This window comes from Penicillium diatomitis, assembly GCF_028827545.1.
Source record: "Penicillium diatomitis strain IBT 30728 chromosome Unknown utg000004l_segment0_segment0, whole genome shotgun sequence".
Taxonomy (NCBI): domain Eukaryota; kingdom Fungi; phylum Ascomycota; class Eurotiomycetes; order Eurotiales; family Aspergillaceae; genus Penicillium; species Penicillium diatomitis.
In genome coordinates, this window is record NW_026623176.1 from 4,185,890 (window position 1) to 4,205,974 (window position 20,085).

At 50.2% G+C, this 20,085-nt stretch overlaps 7 protein-coding genes across 7 annotated transcripts; 4 read left to right on the forward strand and 3 right to left on the reverse strand.

Annotated features, from left to right (window-relative positions):
• Window positions 1-3,385: 3,385 nt before the first annotated feature.
• N7539_004587 (uncharacterized protein) lies at window positions 3,386-3,793 on the forward strand (the record flags this gene model as incomplete). Its single annotated transcript, XM_056934189.1, has 1 exon — window positions 3,386-3,793. The coding sequence occupies one exon, from the start codon at window positions 3,386-3,388 to the stop codon at window positions 3,791-3,793; it is 408 nt and encodes a 135-aa protein (XP_056791730.1).
• A 2,398-nt stretch (window positions 3,794-6,191) lies between these two features.
• Window positions 6,192-7,235, forward strand: N7539_004588 (DSC3 family protein; the record flags this gene model as incomplete). The annotated part of the gene is made up of 1 exon (XM_056934190.1): window positions 6,192-7,235. The coding sequence occupies one exon, from the start codon at window positions 6,192-6,194 to the stop codon at window positions 7,233-7,235; it is 1,044 nt and encodes a 347-aa protein (XP_056791731.1).
• A 475-nt stretch (window positions 7,236-7,710) lies between these two features.
• On the reverse strand, window positions 7,711-8,543 carry N7539_004589 (v-SNARE protein VTI1; the record flags this gene model as incomplete). The annotated part of the gene is made up of 3 exons (XM_056934191.1): window positions 7,711-7,798; window positions 7,919-8,280; window positions 8,364-8,543. The coding sequence occupies 3 exons, from the start codon at window positions 8,541-8,543 to the stop codon at window positions 7,711-7,713; spliced, it is 630 nt and encodes a 209-aa protein (XP_056791732.1).
• Window positions 8,544-10,803: 2,260 nt separating this feature from the next.
• Window positions 10,804-12,348, reverse strand: rvb1 (RuvB family ATP-dependent DNA helicase pontin; the record flags this gene model as incomplete). Its single annotated transcript, XM_056934192.1, has 3 exons — window positions 10,804-11,816; window positions 11,875-12,094; window positions 12,205-12,348. The coding sequence occupies 3 exons, from the start codon at window positions 12,346-12,348 to the stop codon at window positions 10,804-10,806; spliced, it is 1,377 nt and encodes a 458-aa protein (XP_056791733.1).
• A 335-nt stretch (window positions 12,349-12,683) lies between these two features.
• N7539_004591 (mitochondrial 54S ribosomal protein bL28m) lies at window positions 12,684-13,367 on the forward strand (the record flags this gene model as incomplete). The annotated part of the gene is made up of 1 exon (XM_056934193.1): window positions 12,684-13,367. One exon carries the CDS (start codon window positions 12,684-12,686, stop codon window positions 13,365-13,367), a length of 684 nt encoding a protein of 227 aa, XP_056791734.1.
• Window positions 13,368-14,330: 963 nt separating this feature from the next.
• Window positions 14,331-15,477, forward strand: N7539_004592 (putative alpha-1,6-mannosyltransferase subunit; the record flags this gene model as incomplete). Its single annotated transcript, XM_056934194.1, has 3 exons — window positions 14,331-14,622; window positions 14,733-15,166; window positions 15,250-15,477. 3 exons carry the CDS (start codon window positions 14,331-14,333, stop codon window positions 15,475-15,477), a joined length of 954 nt encoding a protein of 317 aa, XP_056791735.1.
• Window positions 15,478-15,971: 494 nt separating this feature from the next.
• On the reverse strand, window positions 15,972-17,088 carry N7539_004593 (trans-2-enoyl-CoA reductase (NADPH) TSC13; the record flags this gene model as incomplete). The annotated part of the gene is made up of 3 exons (XM_056934195.1): window positions 15,972-16,654; window positions 16,751-16,966; window positions 17,052-17,088. 3 exons carry the CDS (start codon window positions 17,086-17,088, stop codon window positions 15,972-15,974), a joined length of 936 nt encoding a protein of 311 aa, XP_056791736.1.
• Window positions 17,089-20,085: the final 2,997 nt, after the last annotated feature.

Genomic DNA, 20,085 nt, shown 5'->3' on the forward strand with positions numbered 1-20,085 from the left:
TTCATATTCCCAATATCCAGTTGATACACCTGTTTAACTTTTGACATTCCCATCTCGCCTGACCGTCACCTTTGGTCATTAGCATTCCCTCGGTGGAATGATCTTACGAGCACAGTTGGGCTGTCGAGTATGATTGGGGGAGGGTTCACTTTTGCGCAGCAGAGATCTGCCTTACCGCTGCTCACTGCTCGGCATCTCGTCAACTTTTGCCTTGTCACAGTCAAGCCTGTATCTCATAGCGTGGCATAGACTTTACCATTCGATATCGACGATGACCATGAAAAAGTGCTTCCTCTAATGGACGACTCTTGAGTTCCGTGTCTTCCTTCACATGCAGAATCCTTCCTCGACGGATCTGATCTAAGAGCGGCGCACAGGAGAGAACTCACGAGGGTCACGGAAACTGCGCGCCTTCAGCCGTACTCATGACACACTGTGCGATCCAGTCACTTCACTTATAGCGACAGAGTACCAATCCTGGACGCATGATATTGGCTCACTCTTGAAGGGTCTCGTTAATGTTGTCGCGACCTCCATTATCTGTATATAGATTTTCTTTTTTGTGTAACGTGACCCATCAATTCCAGTTCGATTAAGTGCTGTTGCCCTCTGGAAAGAGACGGCAGGCGGAGCTGAAGATTGCTACCGGGCTCGGTACCTACGTCTGCACATCACACACCACCGAGTTTGTACATAGTAGAAGGTAATCAGCACGATTTATGTGAAGCAATTGCAAGGCTCACAGGCCGTATGTAACGACAATTCCTCCTTTTTGGAAAGTAGCAATCTACTTATCGCAAGACAGCTCTCACTGTAACGTCGGAATAGAAACCCCGTTTATGGCCGAGGTCCAACAGCGAACCAGTACCAAAGGAGTCGTACTTAGTTGACACCACCACTAACCACATAAAACATACCTTATGGTCCAGGTCTAGTATATACCTTTTCGAGGACTCAATTCCGAGCCCTGTGCTCATGCTGTGGTTGTCTATATCCCATTGCTACAACAATCCGCCGTCGACTTTCCCCCTCTTGGCAAAGACGCTTGCAGACGTTCCACTCGCCCTCGTTTCTAGAAATTCGTCATCCGCGTGATCCGATTCCGGTGGATCCAGGCACGACGCATCTCGGATGAGGAGTCCGCGTGTCTATCCCTGAATACTTTTTTGATATCGACTATAGGTATGATACTGTATAGTGACAGTGACAGTGAACAGTGGAACACCGGAGTGAGAGCCACTTTCCTACTTAGTCAAATCGGACACGTCCCGAGGATCGGACGCTCTGTCGGTGTCCATCTTGAAGCGGAGAATCTGACGCTCGAATCTCATTCTCAACGAATATTAAATGCACCATGTAATGGGCAGAATGGGCAGAATGGGCAGGGAGCAACCCTTATGGTGCAGTAATACTGGACGACTGGCACCTTGGGACTGGTAGACTGGTAACTTGGTGCATGCCTGCATGGCTACATGTCCATTATGGTCCAGAGGTCACCATTTCTAGACATGGCGGCAAATGACTCGTACCCGGTCAGGTGATGACGCCCTTTCCACGTCGAAAGTGTCTTGGCAGTGGCACTCCGGAGACTACTGTCCTACTGTCCTACTGTATAACCTACTGTCCTACTGTATAACTGTACTACTGACTGGTAATAAACATGTCAAAAGTCGCCGATGCCCCCGAACGAATTAGGTATGCATGTAGGTATGTACCATGGGTATGTGAATAGTAATATACAAGTACATGGAATAATTCTCCTGCAAATTTGGAAGGCAATCCACTCCTTCTATCAACACTTGTTGCGGTCTGTAGGCACTAGGCGAGGTACCATTGGCATGTTGTTTGCATAGCGTGATCGTTAGCACATGGTCTATCATGCGCACATTATACGCCCTAGACGAATCCCTAGCAATTGCCCTAACTCACCCTCATAATCAAACATAATCAGATAGATCTATTATTAAGCACCTACATATAGTTAACTAATTAGTTAACTGTTAACTAGTTATTTAGTTAACTAACTATTCAAGTACTGAATGAGTGCATCATTCAGCTCATTCAGCTACAGCGTATGAAGTCCTATCCCAGGAAGCTGCATCGCAGGCGGTCTCGTCGACTCGATACAGCATTCCTCCTGTCTATCGCGTGATACTCGGCGTTGAACATCCAATAAGCCAGACCTCACGCCACACCGCGCACCGACTGGATCAGAATGCCGCAACAACGATCCATTTGCATCATTATTTCCCCACGATATTCCACAAGGAGACCATCCATCAAAAACAAGACGACAATTTTCCAAAAAATGAGCGAAAAAAAAAGTAACCCTTACTTTCACACTCCACTCCTCAACACGTAAGTCGAAACAAATAAACCAATGCCAAACCTCGCTCGAGTCACTTGACCGTCCCGTTTTGCGCGATATTACCTAATGGCTCGGCTGGCGTCGGCGGGGCCAGAGGCCCTTCCCCAGCCTCGACGTCCAGTCATTCGGCGGTCTGCCCAGTCGCGCCTTCCTTAAAGGCTGGGGAGGCAACGCTGGGCAAAGACCGGCCCGGGGGCCAGGTGACCCCCGTGCCCATCCGTCAGGCGAGTCAGGCTAGCCCGGCGGGTTCTAGAACGGTTCAACCCCATACTTTTTACGTGATTTCTTGCAACATCTGGAAGATCCTCCCGTCTGCAGGTGGGATCGAGTGGAACATGGAACCCAGGGAAAGGGCCATCATCCATGCCAACGAGACATGGACGATGCCAGTTTTAATCACTCATGGAGAGCTTTGCATCATTCGTTCGTCTTGTGATGTCTTTGGGGGCATTTCTGGGGGATTTTCCACCTTTTTTTTTTTTTTTTTCCACTCTGATTCTTCTCGATTGATTCAAGTTTTTATTAGGCATTTTCCAGAGAATGTCTCCCTTTGCGGGCCATCGGATCCAGTAATTCCCCTGAGATGAAAGTGGAATTGTTGAGAATGGAGACATTTATTCTCAAAATAGCGTCATGAGGATCGACGTTCATTCCTCCCCCGCAAAATCAAAATTTTCATCCATTCTTCTATAAAAGGCGTGGCTTTCCCCGGATTCTGGTCAACAGCATCACTTTCAATCATAAACATTACTATCTGATTCATTATTATCAAGACACCTCCCTCTCTTATCTTCACTGCGCAAGGCAAAGCTACTACAAGCTTCATCATTCAATTTATTATCAAGTCATTGAAATATCGAGCTTGAAAACGTAAGACATTCCCATCCTGCTACACTCATCCTCACTTTGTATGACCTCGGACACCAGACTAATCCCCCATCTCCAGATATACTAGCTTCCATTTCCACATCCACATCCACAACCCCAATCCCACATCTTCCCACGCCAACCTCCATCATGACGATGCAATACCTCGAACGCCCGACATCCGGCTGGAACTGCTCCCAATGCGGTCTCCCCGGTGTTCGCGTCTCTTCCCGTCTCGACAGCTCCCAGAGTGGCATCGGCCGCGCCTACTACAAGTGCGTGCCCTGCAATCGCTCCCTCGGCGCATGCCCTTGCACAACCCCCGGCGACAGGATAACAGCCACATGCCCCTGTGGCGAGCGCCGAGGCTCCGACTCCTCCATCCAGGGTGAAGACCTGCCCCTGGGCGTGTCTATGATTTCTGCCGCTGGACGCAAGAACAGCGCCACGCTGTATAATCCTGATATGGGATTCGATGAGGACTGGGAGGCGAATTGCAGCCCGGGCTTTATGGTCAAGAGGTTTAAGGCTTCTGCAAAAGAGTTTCTTCCTCATTAGGGTGGATGGCTGGTGATGATGGCTGTTCCATTGTGGTTTCTTATTTGTTGCGCAGTTTGTTGCGTTGTCTTGTTTGAAGTAGCGATTTGCTTTTCTTTGTTGATCGTTGTTGGTTTGATTCCATGCCCATGGAGCATCCTTGAGATGTGTCGGGGGAAAAAAAGTTTATATTTACTCTCAGATACCATAATCCGCGGTCTGTCAGACCTGCCTCGTTTTGTCAATTTGATATCGGGCATATAATGCCTGTTTCTCACCACTCTCAATCATCTCGAGTCCTGTGCAATATTGGAAGATTTCGGTGTCATGAACAGCAGAAGCTCTCACGAATTCGGCGTATTTCTTTTTGTATCGGTTTGTGACTCCCTCATGTCTAGATCAAAAACACCCTCGACTCAGCCGACGGTCGAAACAAATTCCATGACCACTCGGTGAAGCAGCCCAGCTGCTGTCATATATCTTCCAATAAACATGTCAACTTCTCTAAGTACAGGTAGAATATCATTGTAGTGGTGTTTTTACCCCAGTGGCTCACTGGCTAGTGCTACTGCACCTCAGTCTGGACCACGGGACTTACACCCACAGACTGTATGGAATCCAACCCCCAAAAATAAAGTAGATCCCCCGACTCTCCAACCCACCATCAACAAATCCTACCATGACCCCAACAATATACAAAAATAGTCGCGCCCGGGATCGAACCGGGAACCTTCTGAGCATACCATCGAAAGTGTGAATCAGAAATCATTACCATTAGACCACGCGACTAAGCATAAAATACTTACGTGCGTACTGCCTACAAGACTTACCGGTGATGATACATCGGGAAAGAAGTAACGACGGCAAAAATAGTCGCGCCCGGGATCGAACCGGGAACCTTCTGAGAGCATACGCCGAGACATGTGAATCAGAAATCATGACCATTAGACCACGCGACTTCCTTGAATTCCAGGTCATACTTTGGCTACATCACTTTCTGGCAAGATTGGGTAAAAGATAAGAAGGCCAGTAGTTCTGGCCCTATCGCAGATACTTATGTGCATAAGTAGACATGGAATGGAATGTTCAACCTATCCATATCCTTTCTTAATCATAATATGCTATTTTTCCGTACACCGAGCCTTTACACAGATACATGCTTATGAAGCTCAGTCAGTCTTTCTTGACCAAAAACATTGAAGAGTAGGGAAGTATCAGTGATACCGCATAATAATGAATATGTTCCTCATAGGTATTCTCTTAGCATGTGATGAAAGGCCTCGGGTAATGACGCGCATAGAATGCAAACTACTTACGGGCCCACAAGAGGATTACCACACCTGGCCCATACGTCCTTGCTTCATGTAGCCAGAACTTGAGGAAACTACCACAAAGTCGCGTGGTCTAATGGTCATGACTTCTGATTCACATGTCTCGGCGTATGCTCTCAGAAGGTTCCCGGTTCGATCCCGGGCGCGACTATTTTTGCTTCCTTGATCTCCCTTCTCTCCCTCTGCGAGACAGTGTTCACGCATAGTTTTTTGAGGGACGTTTCCATGTCGTCAATAGACCATCCCTCATGAGGGCAATTAGCTCCAACACAGCTCCAAGTTTAGGTACTCGGGCGGGAGAGGCATGGATGGATGTGGTTTCTGGTTTGACAATTGGTAGCTGGAGCTTGAGGATATACTGCAGATGACCATGAGTCATTTTTCGTTTGAGGACTGATGTCTCTTGGTGGGGGAGATTATTCCAGCCGTTTGGGTGTTACGCTGAGAGGTCTGCGACGGTCAGCTTCCAACGATGGGGGTGTTGATTATTTGGGCAGATATTCAAGGTGCGAGACTTCAACTAGATATTGGCGGATTCGGACATGTTGGCTGCAATATATTTTAGTTATGCCTAATTGGACGTGCAGGAATATGACATCAATTCCAGATTATAGACATATCGATGTTGTGCTTGGAGATGCAATAGAAATAAGCATCCCATATCAATCCATTCCAGAAATTATCCATTCCAAAAGAGGTCAGGGGAGATATTCAAGGGAGATCCAATCTATGAAAGTAGTATAAGATCAAGGCGAATTCCGCAAATGCACATCAACGGGCTGGGTGCGAACTGCGGAGTGCGCACAGGTGCCAGCGGACCCGTGCTATTAGTCACCCCCACAGACAGCTGAGGGTGTTAGTAAGGTACTTTCCTACCGAACCTTGTGTTTCATTCATGACGGATCCCGATCTGCGGGCAGCCGGCGATTGATAAGAGGTACGACTACGCGCATCCAGTCGTATACCTGAACTTACCAGATTGCAACCTAATCATGTCGCCCGAGTGAACGACCCATACCTCAAAGATCAAATGTCATGACCAACAGCGCTCCCCCAAGACTGTCTTTAGAGCTCACAAGCCTTTCGCCATGGCCTTCCAATCCTGGCTTTCCCCATCATCCGCCCTGGATCTCCTCGTCATCGTCCGCTTCTCCGCATCAATACCCGACCTCAACCTCGACGTACCCAATGCAGAGTCCACAACAGGCGCCGGTCTCAAGCAATTGATCCGTGCCAAACTCCCACCTACGCTCAAAAATCATAGACTGCGTCTCATCTACGCTGGCCGTGGCCTTGAAGACACAACCGCCCTTGCAGTCTCTCTCAAACTTCCACCTTCTCCAAGTCGGACACCTCGTCCGGCTGATGAAGACGAGGATGAACAAGATCAAGGGGCTGACCACGATGACGATGATGGCGAGCCCTCTACTGCAGAGCAAAGCCTTCTGAGACGTAAGCGCAAAGGAAAACAGCCTGTTCGAGACACACGGCCGCGTCTTTACATTCACTGCTCAATCGGCGACATCGCCCTCTCAGAAACCGACCTCGCCGCCGAGGCAGCAGTCGCTTCGACACAGTTACTAGAAAAACAAAAAGATGCATCACAGGTGTCAATGCTCGCACGAAATAATGACTCTACGTCTCGGTCAACCGACGCATCACAGTCCCAGTCACAACCAGCGCAACACTCATCAACCACGCCGGCCCCACGTGGCTTCGACCGATTACTGGCGGCGGGGTTTACACCCGCAGAGGTGACAGCTCTTAGATCACAATTCCTCGCTGTGCAATCTGTGTCTAGGACACGCGACACAATGCCCACGGGAGACGAGCTACGGGACCTCGAGGACCGGTGGATGGATGAAGGGTCAACGGTAGCGCAGGCGCAAGCTGGTGGGGGACTTGGTGGTGCGGGTGGAGGAGGTGGCGGTGATGACGATGGTGGGTTTGGATCTGGGTCGCCGACGGCAATAGACGATATGCTGTGGGGAGCTGTTATGGGGTTCTTCTGGCCGATTGGATGTGCGTTCTGGCTGAGGAATGAAGGTGTTTGGAGCTGGAGGAAAGGGATGGCGGTTGTTGCGGGGCTGATTGTGAATGCTGTGTTTGGGGGGTTTAGGATCATGAACTAGGGAGCATCCAGAGAGGGGTCTGGGTTGTCGTGCTGTGAGATATAGCAATCTCCTTGCGGAGAACACTTGCATGGCTTTGGCGTTTCGTGGCTTTTGAACTACACATATACCCGTCTCCGAGTCTGCACCACGACGCGGGAGAGATAGGGATATTCCCCCCAAGTCCTGGACATAGAACCTCGAAGCCTACCTATGTACACAGTACATACGACCTGACTCAGCTGTCGTCGAGTCCCCTAGCAACTTGACATGATGATGAATAGAATACGCACACCCGCACAGCGGTTGACAATAGCCGTTGAGTGACAGATAGAATTGCATTGTATGGACTAGAGATACCCACCTAGCCAGTATACATTGATCATTAGGGCATGCACGCCAACCAGCTCAAGTGCCCACTCAGAAGACGGTAGCAGAATAGCTTCCGACATTGAAAGAAAAACGCCAGCGTTACAATGGAATCAGCACCGCGTCGCTAGTGGAACTTGCTAAAAATGACCGCGAAAATCAATAGAACAAGGACGGTGATAATCGCAATCGTGATTATCCGATTCGTAGCCATCCTGCAAACCCGTCAGTTACGGGTCCTGCAAAACAAAATGCGAAAAAAAAACAGAATGGTACGGAGAGCACTTTACCTACGAGCCATCCCCCTCAGGGTCTTGATACTGTTGTCGACGTACCCCTCACTCCCTTGAAGTGTCGCACGAGTGTGCCGCAGCGTCTCGCCCTGTTGATGCAGATCGGCCAGAACACCCCGCCCGATATCCTCTGTCTCTAATGCGGTTCGTTGGGCACCTTGGATACGGGCGGAACTGCGCTCGAGGCGCTCGGTGCCCGACAACAGTTGCTGGCGCTGTTCGAGGTGTTCGTCAACGGGCTCATCGGTGTAGCGATCGCCAAAGAGAGCTTTGCGATCGTCTGAAAGAGACTTGAGCTTGCGCTTGGTCTCGTCGATATCAGTGGAGTAATTGCGGAAGCGAATGTTGACCTTGGATCGCGAGGCGGAGGGGATGTTCTGCTTTTCCAGGCGCATTTGATCGAGCTATGCGACAAGGGGACGAGGTGTCAGTACAGGCAACCTGATAACCGGGAGGACAATATGGTCCAACTTGAAGAGATACCCACCAATTCTGTGGCCTCGTCGAGGACCTGCTCCGCTTGTCGGATTGCAGACTTGCGCTGCTCGCCGCTTGCCTCGGCGATCTGATCCAGCTTCTGACTGAGGTCCGCCTGGACGAGCTTCAGCTCGTTCTCATAGCTGGCGAACATTTCCGAGCCTGCATCTGTATCCAAGGGGTTCGACATGATGATGGTTTTTAGATATACTTTGTTATTTGCAAGAGTTGGAAAGCGCCCGAGAGTTTCAAGGCTACCTGTGTCGGCGTCGGTCTGGTGGGTGTGATGTTGGGCCCGGGCCGCAGGGAAGGGTCCACTGGGATCTGGGGACGGACTGGATGGTCCGGAATGAGGTTGCGCCAGGTAGCCCAGCAGCTCGAGTAGTAGCAACCGTTAGACACGTTCTTTCTTGAATATGGAATTCAACACCCAAGAAAGGTCGCAGCAAAAGAAATCGTTGGAAGAGCGCGTTGTTGAATCTGTTGAGTCGGAGTCGGAGATAAGCCTTTGGAGGCTGGGACCTGGGCGGATGACGCCGCTCGCTCCACGTGATCGTGATTGAAGTATGCATTGACACACCCTTGGCTCGAAGTAGCTGTCAGCACCACAGAATGCGTCTGAGAATATTTGATATCTTCAGAGGTTGTGATCACCAGAGGCGAAAAGGATGCCGTGTCAAAAACTCCGTATAATGATTTGATTGGATTTCGCAAAGCTGAAAAAGTATCGATTGTGGCAACGAAATGACTTCCTCTACCGTACAACTTTCAGAGCCATTTTCTTACTACGGGGTTGAATTATAGATTTACTTATACTTGCTCTTAGTACCAAGTAGTAATGTACCCAGAGCCTGATTTTACATCTCTATCACATTGACAGTGCAGTATTTGAACTTTTGCCGCATATGTGATTCGTTCAAAATGAAGGAAGAAACTTATCCTCCACCGAGCTAGCTTGAATCTCAAATCATACTCTGAGTCTCCTTTCAAGGATAGTCAATGAACCCATGTCCATCAGTAGGTGTGACCCGGAAGAAACCCTATTTTATACTACGCTTCGTAATGAGGACCCTTAATGTTGTCGCTATGCTCAGTTCTGATACTCAGGACTCCCCAGGTCTGACCAGCTCCATTCTCTTATCCGCTTACCCCGACATCGCTGTCAAAGGTGAGGTCAGATCACCGCTGTCCTACACTCATACAAGTATCTTCGACGCGGTACAGCAACACCGGGCTTGTCTTGACCTTGCAAGCAAACACCCCTCGGGGAACTCACCCTCTTCGTCAGGGACTTAGTTCCAATCATCAATGTGAAATCTTATGATACCCTCCCCGACCAGCCGTCAAGTCAGGGTTCACTGATTAGAGACTGAGGTTGATCCTGCGTACGTTTTTACTTCTGCATCGCTCAATTCCGTATCGTCAGATCAGTCTACCTGAGGTTTTCAGCATGTCCGAGGCGGAGATCGTGAATTGATTCTCGCACATTCTCGATGAATATCTCATCGGATACGATCTCTCTGTCGCCAGCATCAGATCGTTCGAGGCTCCAACCGAATCAGCACCTACCCTGTCACCCAGTCCAGCACTTGAATCATCGGCCCCGTACACAAATGGCATGGCTGGTCTTCCTTCAGCCTCTTACCAATGCCAGGATCCTGCAAGTTTGCCATAAAATGCAAGAAGAACGGGCTTCTGCGCATAAAGACTCCGCCTTGGAAGCCTCTGCCTTGAAAGAGTCTGTCATCACAGACTTCATCGGGGCCCATCGACACGCCTCTAGCCAGAGCATGCGTCGAACCCATATTGAGCCGCATGCAAGCACAGCACAAACAGCTCGCACCGACTCCCGTGTGCAAATAGCCTTCTAGGCTTGTTCTGCAGCCACTAAGCAAGGCGTGGCGAGAGACAATGATCAATGTCCCGACGATCCCGAGACTGAGCTGCGACCTTACAATACCCAAGGCGAGGGAAGGCTGCGGGGATCCTGTTGCTCCACTCGTTTGGGTACCTTCCCAGTCAGATGAAAGCGGGTTTGATGTCCCTGAGATGGAAATGGCGACTTTGATGCTCAGCATTGCCACTGGAATGAAAATGAAATTGCAAGCAAAGATGACCGAGTAGAATGTCTGGTAGGTTACTTTGAATGAGTTAAAGTCGCAGCTCTCCATAAACTGAAACAGCATGAATCCCAGAAATAGGGTTCGGTGAATGGCAATTTGGGTGGATCGGCAGGTGATGGCGATATGGATTAGAAAGGGAATTAGCTTGACGCGACTCAAGGCATCTTCGGGCTCAACACCGTGGCGATCAAGAAAGCAACTTCATCCAAAAATTGGTCCTAAAGAATAGATATTCGCCTTTTCAAACAACGAAGAAACAGAGACTCTTTCATGGTGTACATAATCATAGAAACTCCCCCATTAGCCCAGACCCACCAAAAATTCCACCTATTGCAGGAACTTGCTGCTATCCTGGTTGACAATGCTGGCGCTTCTTTTGGCATCAAGGAACAGGTCCTCGCACTCGGCCACATCGGCCACATCAATGCCACCGGGTCGGCCATTGACACGAGCGAGAATGCTCGCAGGCGTCAAGAGCTGCAGTGCGTACCGCAGACTGACCTTGCTACCGTGCTCAGCAACCTTGTCCAGAGCCGGCTCCGTGATGTTGAGGCCTTCTGTCTTTGCACGAAGTCGGATGATTGTCTTGATTTCGTCAGATGAGTATGGTGTGGTGGGAACGATGAGTAGTCTGGCTAGCAAATCAGGAGGGATGCCGTGCGCAGCGGCAATACCGTCAGTGCCACGAATGACGGTGTGGCCGCGGTTCGAAGCAAGAATGACGATCGGGGAGATGCTTGACTCGAGGGCCCGGTTCAGATATGTGAAGCACTCAATATCCAGCATGTGGACCTCGTCGATGAAGAGCACACCGGGCACAAGTTCAGCGACACCCTGGTCGATGTATCGGTTGACCACCTTGTTGATCTCTTGGCGCAGCTTCTCTGTGATCTCTGTTTTCTTCGGCTTCATCAACTGGCCCATCATGCTCATCACATCCTGTCCACCCTGTGGCCGGGCATTGGCCACGTCGAGATCGTGCAGCGTTACATCCTGGACAATCTCTTTCTTCTTGTGCACTTCGCCCTTGGGAACAGGCACGTATTCCTCAGCCTCCAAATCAAACTCAGTCGCGTAGGCATCAGAACGACCGACACGCTTGCAGGCACCCGTGTTGGCCTCGATGTAGATCACGTCTCCGACCGTAACGCGCTCCTTTTGAATAGCCTCGTAGATGCTGGGGTCGAGACGAAGCTTCTTGGTACCCTTGGCAGATTTCAGCCCGATGATAAGATGGCTGATAGTACGTCCGTAACCGCCAAGAGGGTTTTCAGTCTCCTCGGGCGTTAATTCTGTGACTTCACCTTCATAAACCTCCTTTGTCTCCCGGACTCGCAAACCTGCTCGAATCATAAGTCACTGTAACCCGAGCCTATCCAATCGCCAATGTGTGCATACCGATGGCCCGTCGGAAGTTTTCCATCAAAGCTTCCGTTTTCTTGACCTCCGCAGAATAGATTTCGCTGCCAACGATAGGGCAGAATGGCACCTTGGTTCCTAGTTCTTGCGAAACTGCAAGAGCCAGAGCAGTCTTTCCAGTACCGGGGCCGCCAGCAAGCAGAACAGCGCGTCCAGCCATCTTCTTCGCCTTGATCAAATCGACGACGACACCGCATGCCTATATATTGAGCATTGATTTTTTTTTTAGCAAAATGAGGGTGTACTTAGAACTGAGGGTTGCAAGCTTGATGCTTGGCGCAAGTATTTCTCCAGATAGCATCCACTTACCTCACGGGCGGCAGCTTGCCCTGTGAAACCATCTCCAGTGACTTCTGCTGTTCCGTCGGATCGAAGACCCAGACCCTTAATATGCGTATGCGCAGCTGTTCTGTTCTCGCGCGAGTTGCCTTTGACTTCACTGATCTGGACCATGGTTTCGGGTTACGGCCAAAATAAGCCAAGGAAGATTCTGGCGCAACAAGTGCGATTGATGAATGTCGACAAGGAGGTAGCTCTACAGGCAGTACCAGTTGACAGCGAGGGTGCTGGAAACAAAGAAAGAATGGGTATAGGATGGCTTAGATAGTTGCGATCACTCAAGAGTCCTCTGGCCGAAATTCGCGAGCAAGGGATCTGCGCCAGTCACGGACCTGCGCCAAAGGCGGTAAGCCGGTCCCCAAATTCTTCCCGCTGTATACGACCAGAACCAACTTGCACCGTCCCTGTCGATAAAGCTAAGACACTTTGCTTGTCTGTTTCTTTCCACAATGGCAGGCTTGCAGTTAAGGTCGGCCATGGCCACTCCATTTTCACTCACTGCGGCCTTCCGCGCTTTGTCCGTCTCTACACCCAAGCGGGCCTTCACAACGACTTCGGCAGCACAATCCGCACCCAAACTTCCCGCAGACGTCCCAGCCTATCCCTATGGCCCTCGACAGTGGTACAAGCAGGCCGATACTGGTCTGTACGGTGGTTCCATGATCCGCTTCGGTAACAAAATCTCCAAAGGTCGCAACGAGGGCAAGACGCGAAGAAGCTGGAAGCCCAATGTTCGCCGCAAGAAGATGTGGAGTGAGGCCCTTCAACAACACCTTTTCATTAAGGTCACTCGCCGAGCGCTACGAACGATTATCAGTGAAGGTGGCTTGGACAAATACCTGCTCTCAGACCGACCAGCCCGTCTGAAGGAGCTTGGAGTGTTTGGATGGCATCTACGATATCAGGTCATGCAAAGCCCAGCCATCAAGGAGCAATTCCGGCAGCAACGAGAGAAGATGGGTCTCCCGGAACCCATGACTTTTGAGGAGTGGATGAAGGCCAAGGAGGAAGAAATCGAAGCCACCGTCGAGGAGAGGCTCAACATCAAGCCCCTCACCAAGCCTCGACCCAAGGGTCAGGCTGATCCTCAGAATGATGCCCGCAAGATTGCGGCTGCTGAGGCATTGCCTTGAAAAGCTTTTTGAGATGAAAGCTCTTGCGACTCTTTCACGGATTTGTTTTTTCTCGTTTCGCGCTTCGTCGATACTTTGGAATCGGCCGAGGCGTTTCATGGAGATTGGCGCCTCAATTCATCATTGTACTATTATTGCGACGACACAGTTCGCATTACTAAGCTATGCTTTTCTTCGACCTGTCATTGGACCCTTGCGACAACCCAATCTGATATTGAGCCAGTGCAAAGGTGGTATGCCTCGCACAGGTACTGGATTTGCTGCGTCTGTACTATGGGTCTCTTCAATGTACTTATACTCCAATATACTATCATCTTCATGAACCTGACTGCACCTATACGGGCCATGGACTGGCTCGCATATCTCAATGTTTGCGCGCAGTGTTGCTGATCCAAGCCGACCGTTCGCTGACGAAGCGCCAGCATTAAGGTATCTGAGCCTCGGCTTGGAAAGATACGATGATGCCCCTGCTACTGATTCACAAGCAATCGCAGTTGTGCGCTTAGTCCGGAAGATATGAATTTCGGTGGAGAGGCCTCGTTTAGATACTCGAGTGCTTAGAATTATATCCATTTCACATGCCAGCGGCAACGATTGATATTACAGGAAGTCGGCGCAATACTGTGCAATGTCACCTTACATTTGGGACAATGATACGCAAACTTCGATCATTTAGCCTATCTGATGAGTAGGAAGTCGGATAGGGTTGTTCAAGGAATGCACGCGGACGGGCGATCCGCCGGATTCGGAGAGCGCCCAGAACATACGTGCGTCACTTGCGGCACGGTACCTGTCAACCTTGCGTCCAATGCGGACCTCGATGAACCTCCTAGCCACGACTGCGGTGGTCACTCGAAGGCAAACTTGCCTATTCACACACCCATCCAAGAGCTAGGCAGAAATCTTCCGAGTTCCTGACGCGCGACTTCGCAGGTCTAGCGCTTGGGGGACGAGAACCTCAGAATGCAATTCGCATTACCTCCGCGGAAGAGCCCACACGAGCTACCAGGTCACCACTCTACTCGGCTCCCATTGTACCGGAGGAAGCAGCTGAAGACTGTGGCTGTGATCGGCATTTCAATATTTGCATTTCTCTATATATTGTCTCACATCTTCTCTTCGAGCTCGGATTCTCTCTCAGCGTCGGCAGGAACAGCTGGTGTGGTGATCGTGACCGTGCTAGATCGCCAAAGCTTCAGCGAAGGTTACATCAGCAAGATCATCGCGAATAGGGAGGACTATGCTAAGCGTCATGGTAAGATGATGAAGTAACTTGCGGTGTTATTGGACTGCTCTTCAATTGGCCTCAATCAACCGAGGACGGGTCGTCTTGAAAGGCGTCACTAATATTTCGCCCTTGTCCAGGCTACACGAACTTCTTCGCAAGCGTCTCCGACTACAAAGAAGCTGTAGGCGACGCTCCAAAAAGCTGGGCCCTAGTTCCAACCATGCGCCATGCGCTGGCAACGTATCCCAAGGCCAAATACTTCTTCCACATGAGCCCTCACGCCCTCATCATGAATCCTACTACCTCGCTCACCTCACACATTCTCGACCAAAAGCGCCTCGAATCACTGATGATGAAAGATGCTTCTATCGTACCGCCTAACGGAATCATCAAGACCTTTCCACATCTGAAAGAGCAGAATACTGATCTGGTCATCACACAAGACAGTGAAGGTTTGCGTTCAACGAGCTTTATTCTGAAGAACAGGGAGTTTGCACGCTTCTTCTTGGATCTTTGGTTTGATCCACTGTTCCGGTCCTATAATTTCGTCAAAGCTGAGACGCATGCCCTAGTAAGTGATCTAGTCCTGAAGTTCTGGGGGGTTGCTCAAATTCAACGGCTGCTGACAACGAGGGCTATGCTCTCTCGGTTCAGGATCATATTTTACAATGGCATCCTACGGTACTTGCTCGTATGGCACTAATTCCTCAGCGAACCCTGAATGCCTACAGCAAGGATTCGTCTGGCGCGTCGCCGAACGGAACGTATAGAGATGGCGACCTGATAATTTCCTTCCCTGCGTGCGATAAGGCCGGCACTCGAGACTGCCAGGAGTTTCATACATACTACGAACAGTGGTTGAAGAAAGTCAAGGGCTCTTGAGGTGTTTTCCACCTGGCGAATGTATTAGCGTTCGATAGAATGGTCGGTTCGAGGTGTGATTGGAATTCTTTTCATTGTTCTCATGTATTATGGTTGGATGTGTACGTTGGGAAGTCATATGGCAGACAATAGACGGCACCGGACAATTCTTTAGACTTGGCATGCGCTTTAAACTTTCATCATCTTTACTTCCGTTGCCATCATGTATCATTAGACTAATCTATTATGAAATACAAATTTGATATAAAATAAGCGACATGCTTTTGATAGCATTCAACTAAGGGTGCTTCTCATCTTACAATCCCCCAACAAGCTTATATTACAAGACAAGTCCTTGAGGCTGACTCTCATCCTGCTGGAACGTGCAGCTGTAGTGCCTCGAACGGTCCAAAGGCGATCCATTCTCACGAGTCGCGCACGACCCAACTGAGATATGTGTAAGTCACCGGCAAGGACAAAAGTTCATTCCACAGGGCAACACCACTTCGACTCATCTAGAATAGACCAGCCATGAGAACGGTCCGCTTCTTCTTGTACTTGTCGCCAAAGTCCTTGCGATACCGAATCTCCTTCTTCCACGCCCAGCTCCACATTTGAACACCACCGACCAGGGTGAAGATCAGTACACTCCAGCTCAGCTGGCTGACTAGGTAGACACCAATCCAGGCCAAAATCTCAAACATGTAGTTGGGGCAAGTGACCCAGTTGAAGCCAAAGCCGGAGGGAATGCCTCGCTCGGTGGTACCAGGACGGCGCAAGTCACGCAGAATCAAATGAGCATTGAAGTTGGCGATCTCACTGAAGACGAAGAGCGAAGTACCGATCCAGACGAGCAGGGAGCTGTGGTTCTCGGAGGCAGCAGCCGCGTCGGGACGGAAGACCCAGTAGGCGATGTTGAAACCGGCGAGAGCCCAGTAGTGAGCGCTGTTCTTGAATATGTTTCGGGCGGGCATGGTGGCATTGCTGAATCGGTGCACGAAAAGGGTCTCATACTCGCGCTTGAGGAAGTGCAGAGTAAGGAGGAGGCAGACTAGGAGCTGGACATTGGAGGGCTCAGGGAGAGGCTTGTCGAAGTTGAAGTAGACCAAGTTGCGGAGCGGGAAGAGGAAGAGGGCAGGAATCAGAAGCGGTCCCAAATATTCAATGATGAAGACAGTGCGCCACGCGATCTGAGGACCTAAATGGGTGACGGACGAGATATTAGTAACTTGCGCATGTGCTCCCCAGCCGATATCTCTACGAGAGCAGAAATGCAATGCGAATCACCACATACCCAAATCTTTGACGTGAATCACACTCGACTGCTTCAACCCAGTGGCCCCGACAGTGACATCCTTGGAGTTGGGCACCAGGGAACGATCGCTTCCCTTGGTGATGCGCAGACGGTGCACCGAGGCACCCGAAATCTGAGCGATGGAATTGTACAGCTCTTCACCGGATGTGGTGGGGTCAAGATTGATTTCCTTGGGGAGCTTCCCGATGGGTTTGCCTAGGGAATTTGTCAACCTCGAATTTCTCCCGCATCCATTGATTTGGTTTCACACGTTGCGTTCACAAGAACTTGATGTTCGTACCTCGAGGCTGGACTACGAGAGAAATTGGTGTCGCCATGTTTTGTGAGCTGACAGGACCAGAGCGAAAGAGCTGTCTCGGGGGAAATTGACCGCAATTGAAAGAGCACCCACAACGTGACAACAGTAGTAGCAGCTCCAAGATAATTATCGTGCGCCGCATCTGTTGGGCCCTCAACGGACAAGCTAACGACCTCGGTACAATTCACGTGATCATGACACCTGAGGCAGAGGCTCATCCTCCAGTCCGTCTGTCTTCTCGTAGGCGGGTGAGTGTGGCCAGGCACATGTCTGATTCAGGTGGTCTACAGAAACTCGGCTTTTTTGATGACAGAGCTGAGTATGTATTGTATATTCGGAGAGACGTTCTTGGATTATTAAAAAGCGCGCATATAAGACCCACCCATTGCCTGTAGACGACCCGCGCATTTCGTGCTGGCAGCCGACCAGTATCTCGCCTTACGCGAGGTCATCTCGCCATTGCGTTGAACGTGAATATGCCAAGTTTTCAACTGTTCACCTTCAGGTCGATGGGCTTCTGGCTGAGAGTCATCTTTGAAAAATGAACTTGTGTCATGTCTCCCCGACATCGTGACGTGACTTTCTCGCTGTACTCTTGGGGTTGCCAATTCTTTGAGGCAATTAGGTAGGTAAGGTATGGATATGGCCATGGCCCTCTACCTCACACCTTGTGACACTGAGTAGACTAAAACCAGTCAGAATCAGGAGTGTAGTGTATATTGTATACGGCTTGGGTGGTCAGCCCGGACGTCAGAAAGTACAAGGTCACCTAGTTGCTATAGCTCACACGCCCAGAAATAGGGAGAAAGCCCCAGAGTAAAGGTGCATCACACTTATGACCAGGGACTTGCGTTCAGTGACACGCTGACTAGGGCAACGGGGCTTGAGATTTTGACAAGGATCGGGCCCAGCTGTGAGCCTGTGACTATGCGTCTGTCGCGATAGCCGAGCTGAATCACTCCGCCCCCAATCTGTAGTTGATCCTTGGGGGCCGAGACCCTTGTTCATTCCGACGGTGTAGTTTTGGCTGGGCTGTGCCGTTGAAATATATTACTGTACTAGTCATTGTTTGCTCATGTTATGCCTTATGGATGCAGACTTGCATAGTCTTGCGACTTGAATTTCTCTCACAGCATTTGGTCTCATAGCTCTGGCGGCCGGTTCGCATTCGCTGGTATGCTATGGAATACAAATATTGTAGGGAGATCAGCAACCGCTCGACATACAGTGTAATTATATTGTCACATTGTGTAGTAAGTTTGGGCTTGAGACAGGATCATCAGACATTACATCGACTGTATTCTTCATAGCAACCACCAATCTATCGACTCAGGCTTTGCACTGCCTAATAACTACGACTGATAATGGCATATTATTGTTTCAGCGCGGCTCAGTAGTGTAGCGGTCATGATCAAGTTCAACCGATCGATCGAGGATCCACCAAAGAAATAGCGAGACTTCCATTTCCTATCACATGTGATTCAGCTACCAAGTCGATCTATGCTGACTCGAAATGGGTTCATAGCCTCAACCTGTCTAACTTGACTCAGCGTCTCAGCTTAGCCAAGACGGGCATCCCGCCCGGCGCTGTCTGCACCTGATTCAACATCCAGATTTCACTTGCTACTTGTTGTCCGTATCCCGAAGCGCATCCTGGCCTCTGGAGTCTGGACATTGGACATTGGACAATCAAGTACATGGCGTCAAAGTCCCAAGCCTGTCATCCGCTCCTCACACACCAATCAAGATCAGGTCATCGAGGCCGATGGCTTACCATGTGTTTTCTTGGGGACCCACCAGATCCTCGACCTTTTTACGATCGAGAGTCAAGTGAACAACCGCCCTCTCTGGGCGTATACGACTACCTAGAGATTTGCACTTGGGCTTTTCGGCACTGGAAGTGCTCCATGGCACCTGCCCATTGCCCCGCGCTCGGTCTAAAAACCTCGCTCTCCTCGTACACGGACCAAAATGGTGGAAAACGTTACCCGAACCTAGCGGATCAAGCCTTCCATGCTTCCAGTATATCTGAGCGCGTACATGCGATTTGCTGCAAAGTCGACGGTTCAGCAAACAGAGTTTCGTACTGGTCCACGACTCCACTGTTCTTCACCCAGGACTGCTGAAACTCTTTCTGTGGAAACTCCGCCGAACGACGGACTGAGACGCTTGGGTCCACCGGGCACACCTTGGACCACTCATACGCTTCAATGACTGCAGCTGAAAATGTCAGACGCAGCCCGGAAGATGCAGTTCAAACGGCGAAAGCCGAGTCCGCCTCGTTACGCGCGGCGCTTTCTGAGGAGATCCCAGCCGACGGGTTGTTGTGGCTACCTGAGAATTGAGGTCCACCTCATGGTTGTAATTACCAAAGGCCCGCTCTACCGTTCGGTCGCAAAGCCATTTCCACATCAGTTTTCCACAGGTGCCGGAGCTAGGCTGTACACCATGATTGTTTGTTGGACTCTGTGATAAAGCTTGGTTCTGTGCCCGTAAATTGCGGAACGTGGCAGTCTTTTCCGCCGTCACGGGGCTACACGATTGAGGTTTGAGACATGAGACGACTGTATGGTCGAGAGACTGTAGTCACGGTACCACACTCTACAGAGTCTGGTCTCTCGTCTCAACTCTTCTACTGTACAGTATTCAAGTACTGGAATTGCTTCATATCTTGGCTTATGATGCTGATTGCTGATTACAGTCCACGCTATGGGACCTGCTCCACTCACCACACAGCTGCATCGCTGCACTTTAGGGCTGAGACGCTAGGATACCGAATTAGTACCATTTCAGTCTAGTTCATGCAGACTTGTGGAAGGACTGGGCTCGTTGTGGAAGCTGGTATGCTGAGCCCGTCGGCTCAGCCGTTCATGGCACCTTGGATCTAGTTGGTGAGATTCGAGGAACAATTGAAGATGAGGAGAGCGCATAATCAGCCTGATCTTGCGAGGAGGTACGGCACGCACACACAGATAATGTCATGAGAGGGTCTGCCGACACCTCCTGCCCATATAAC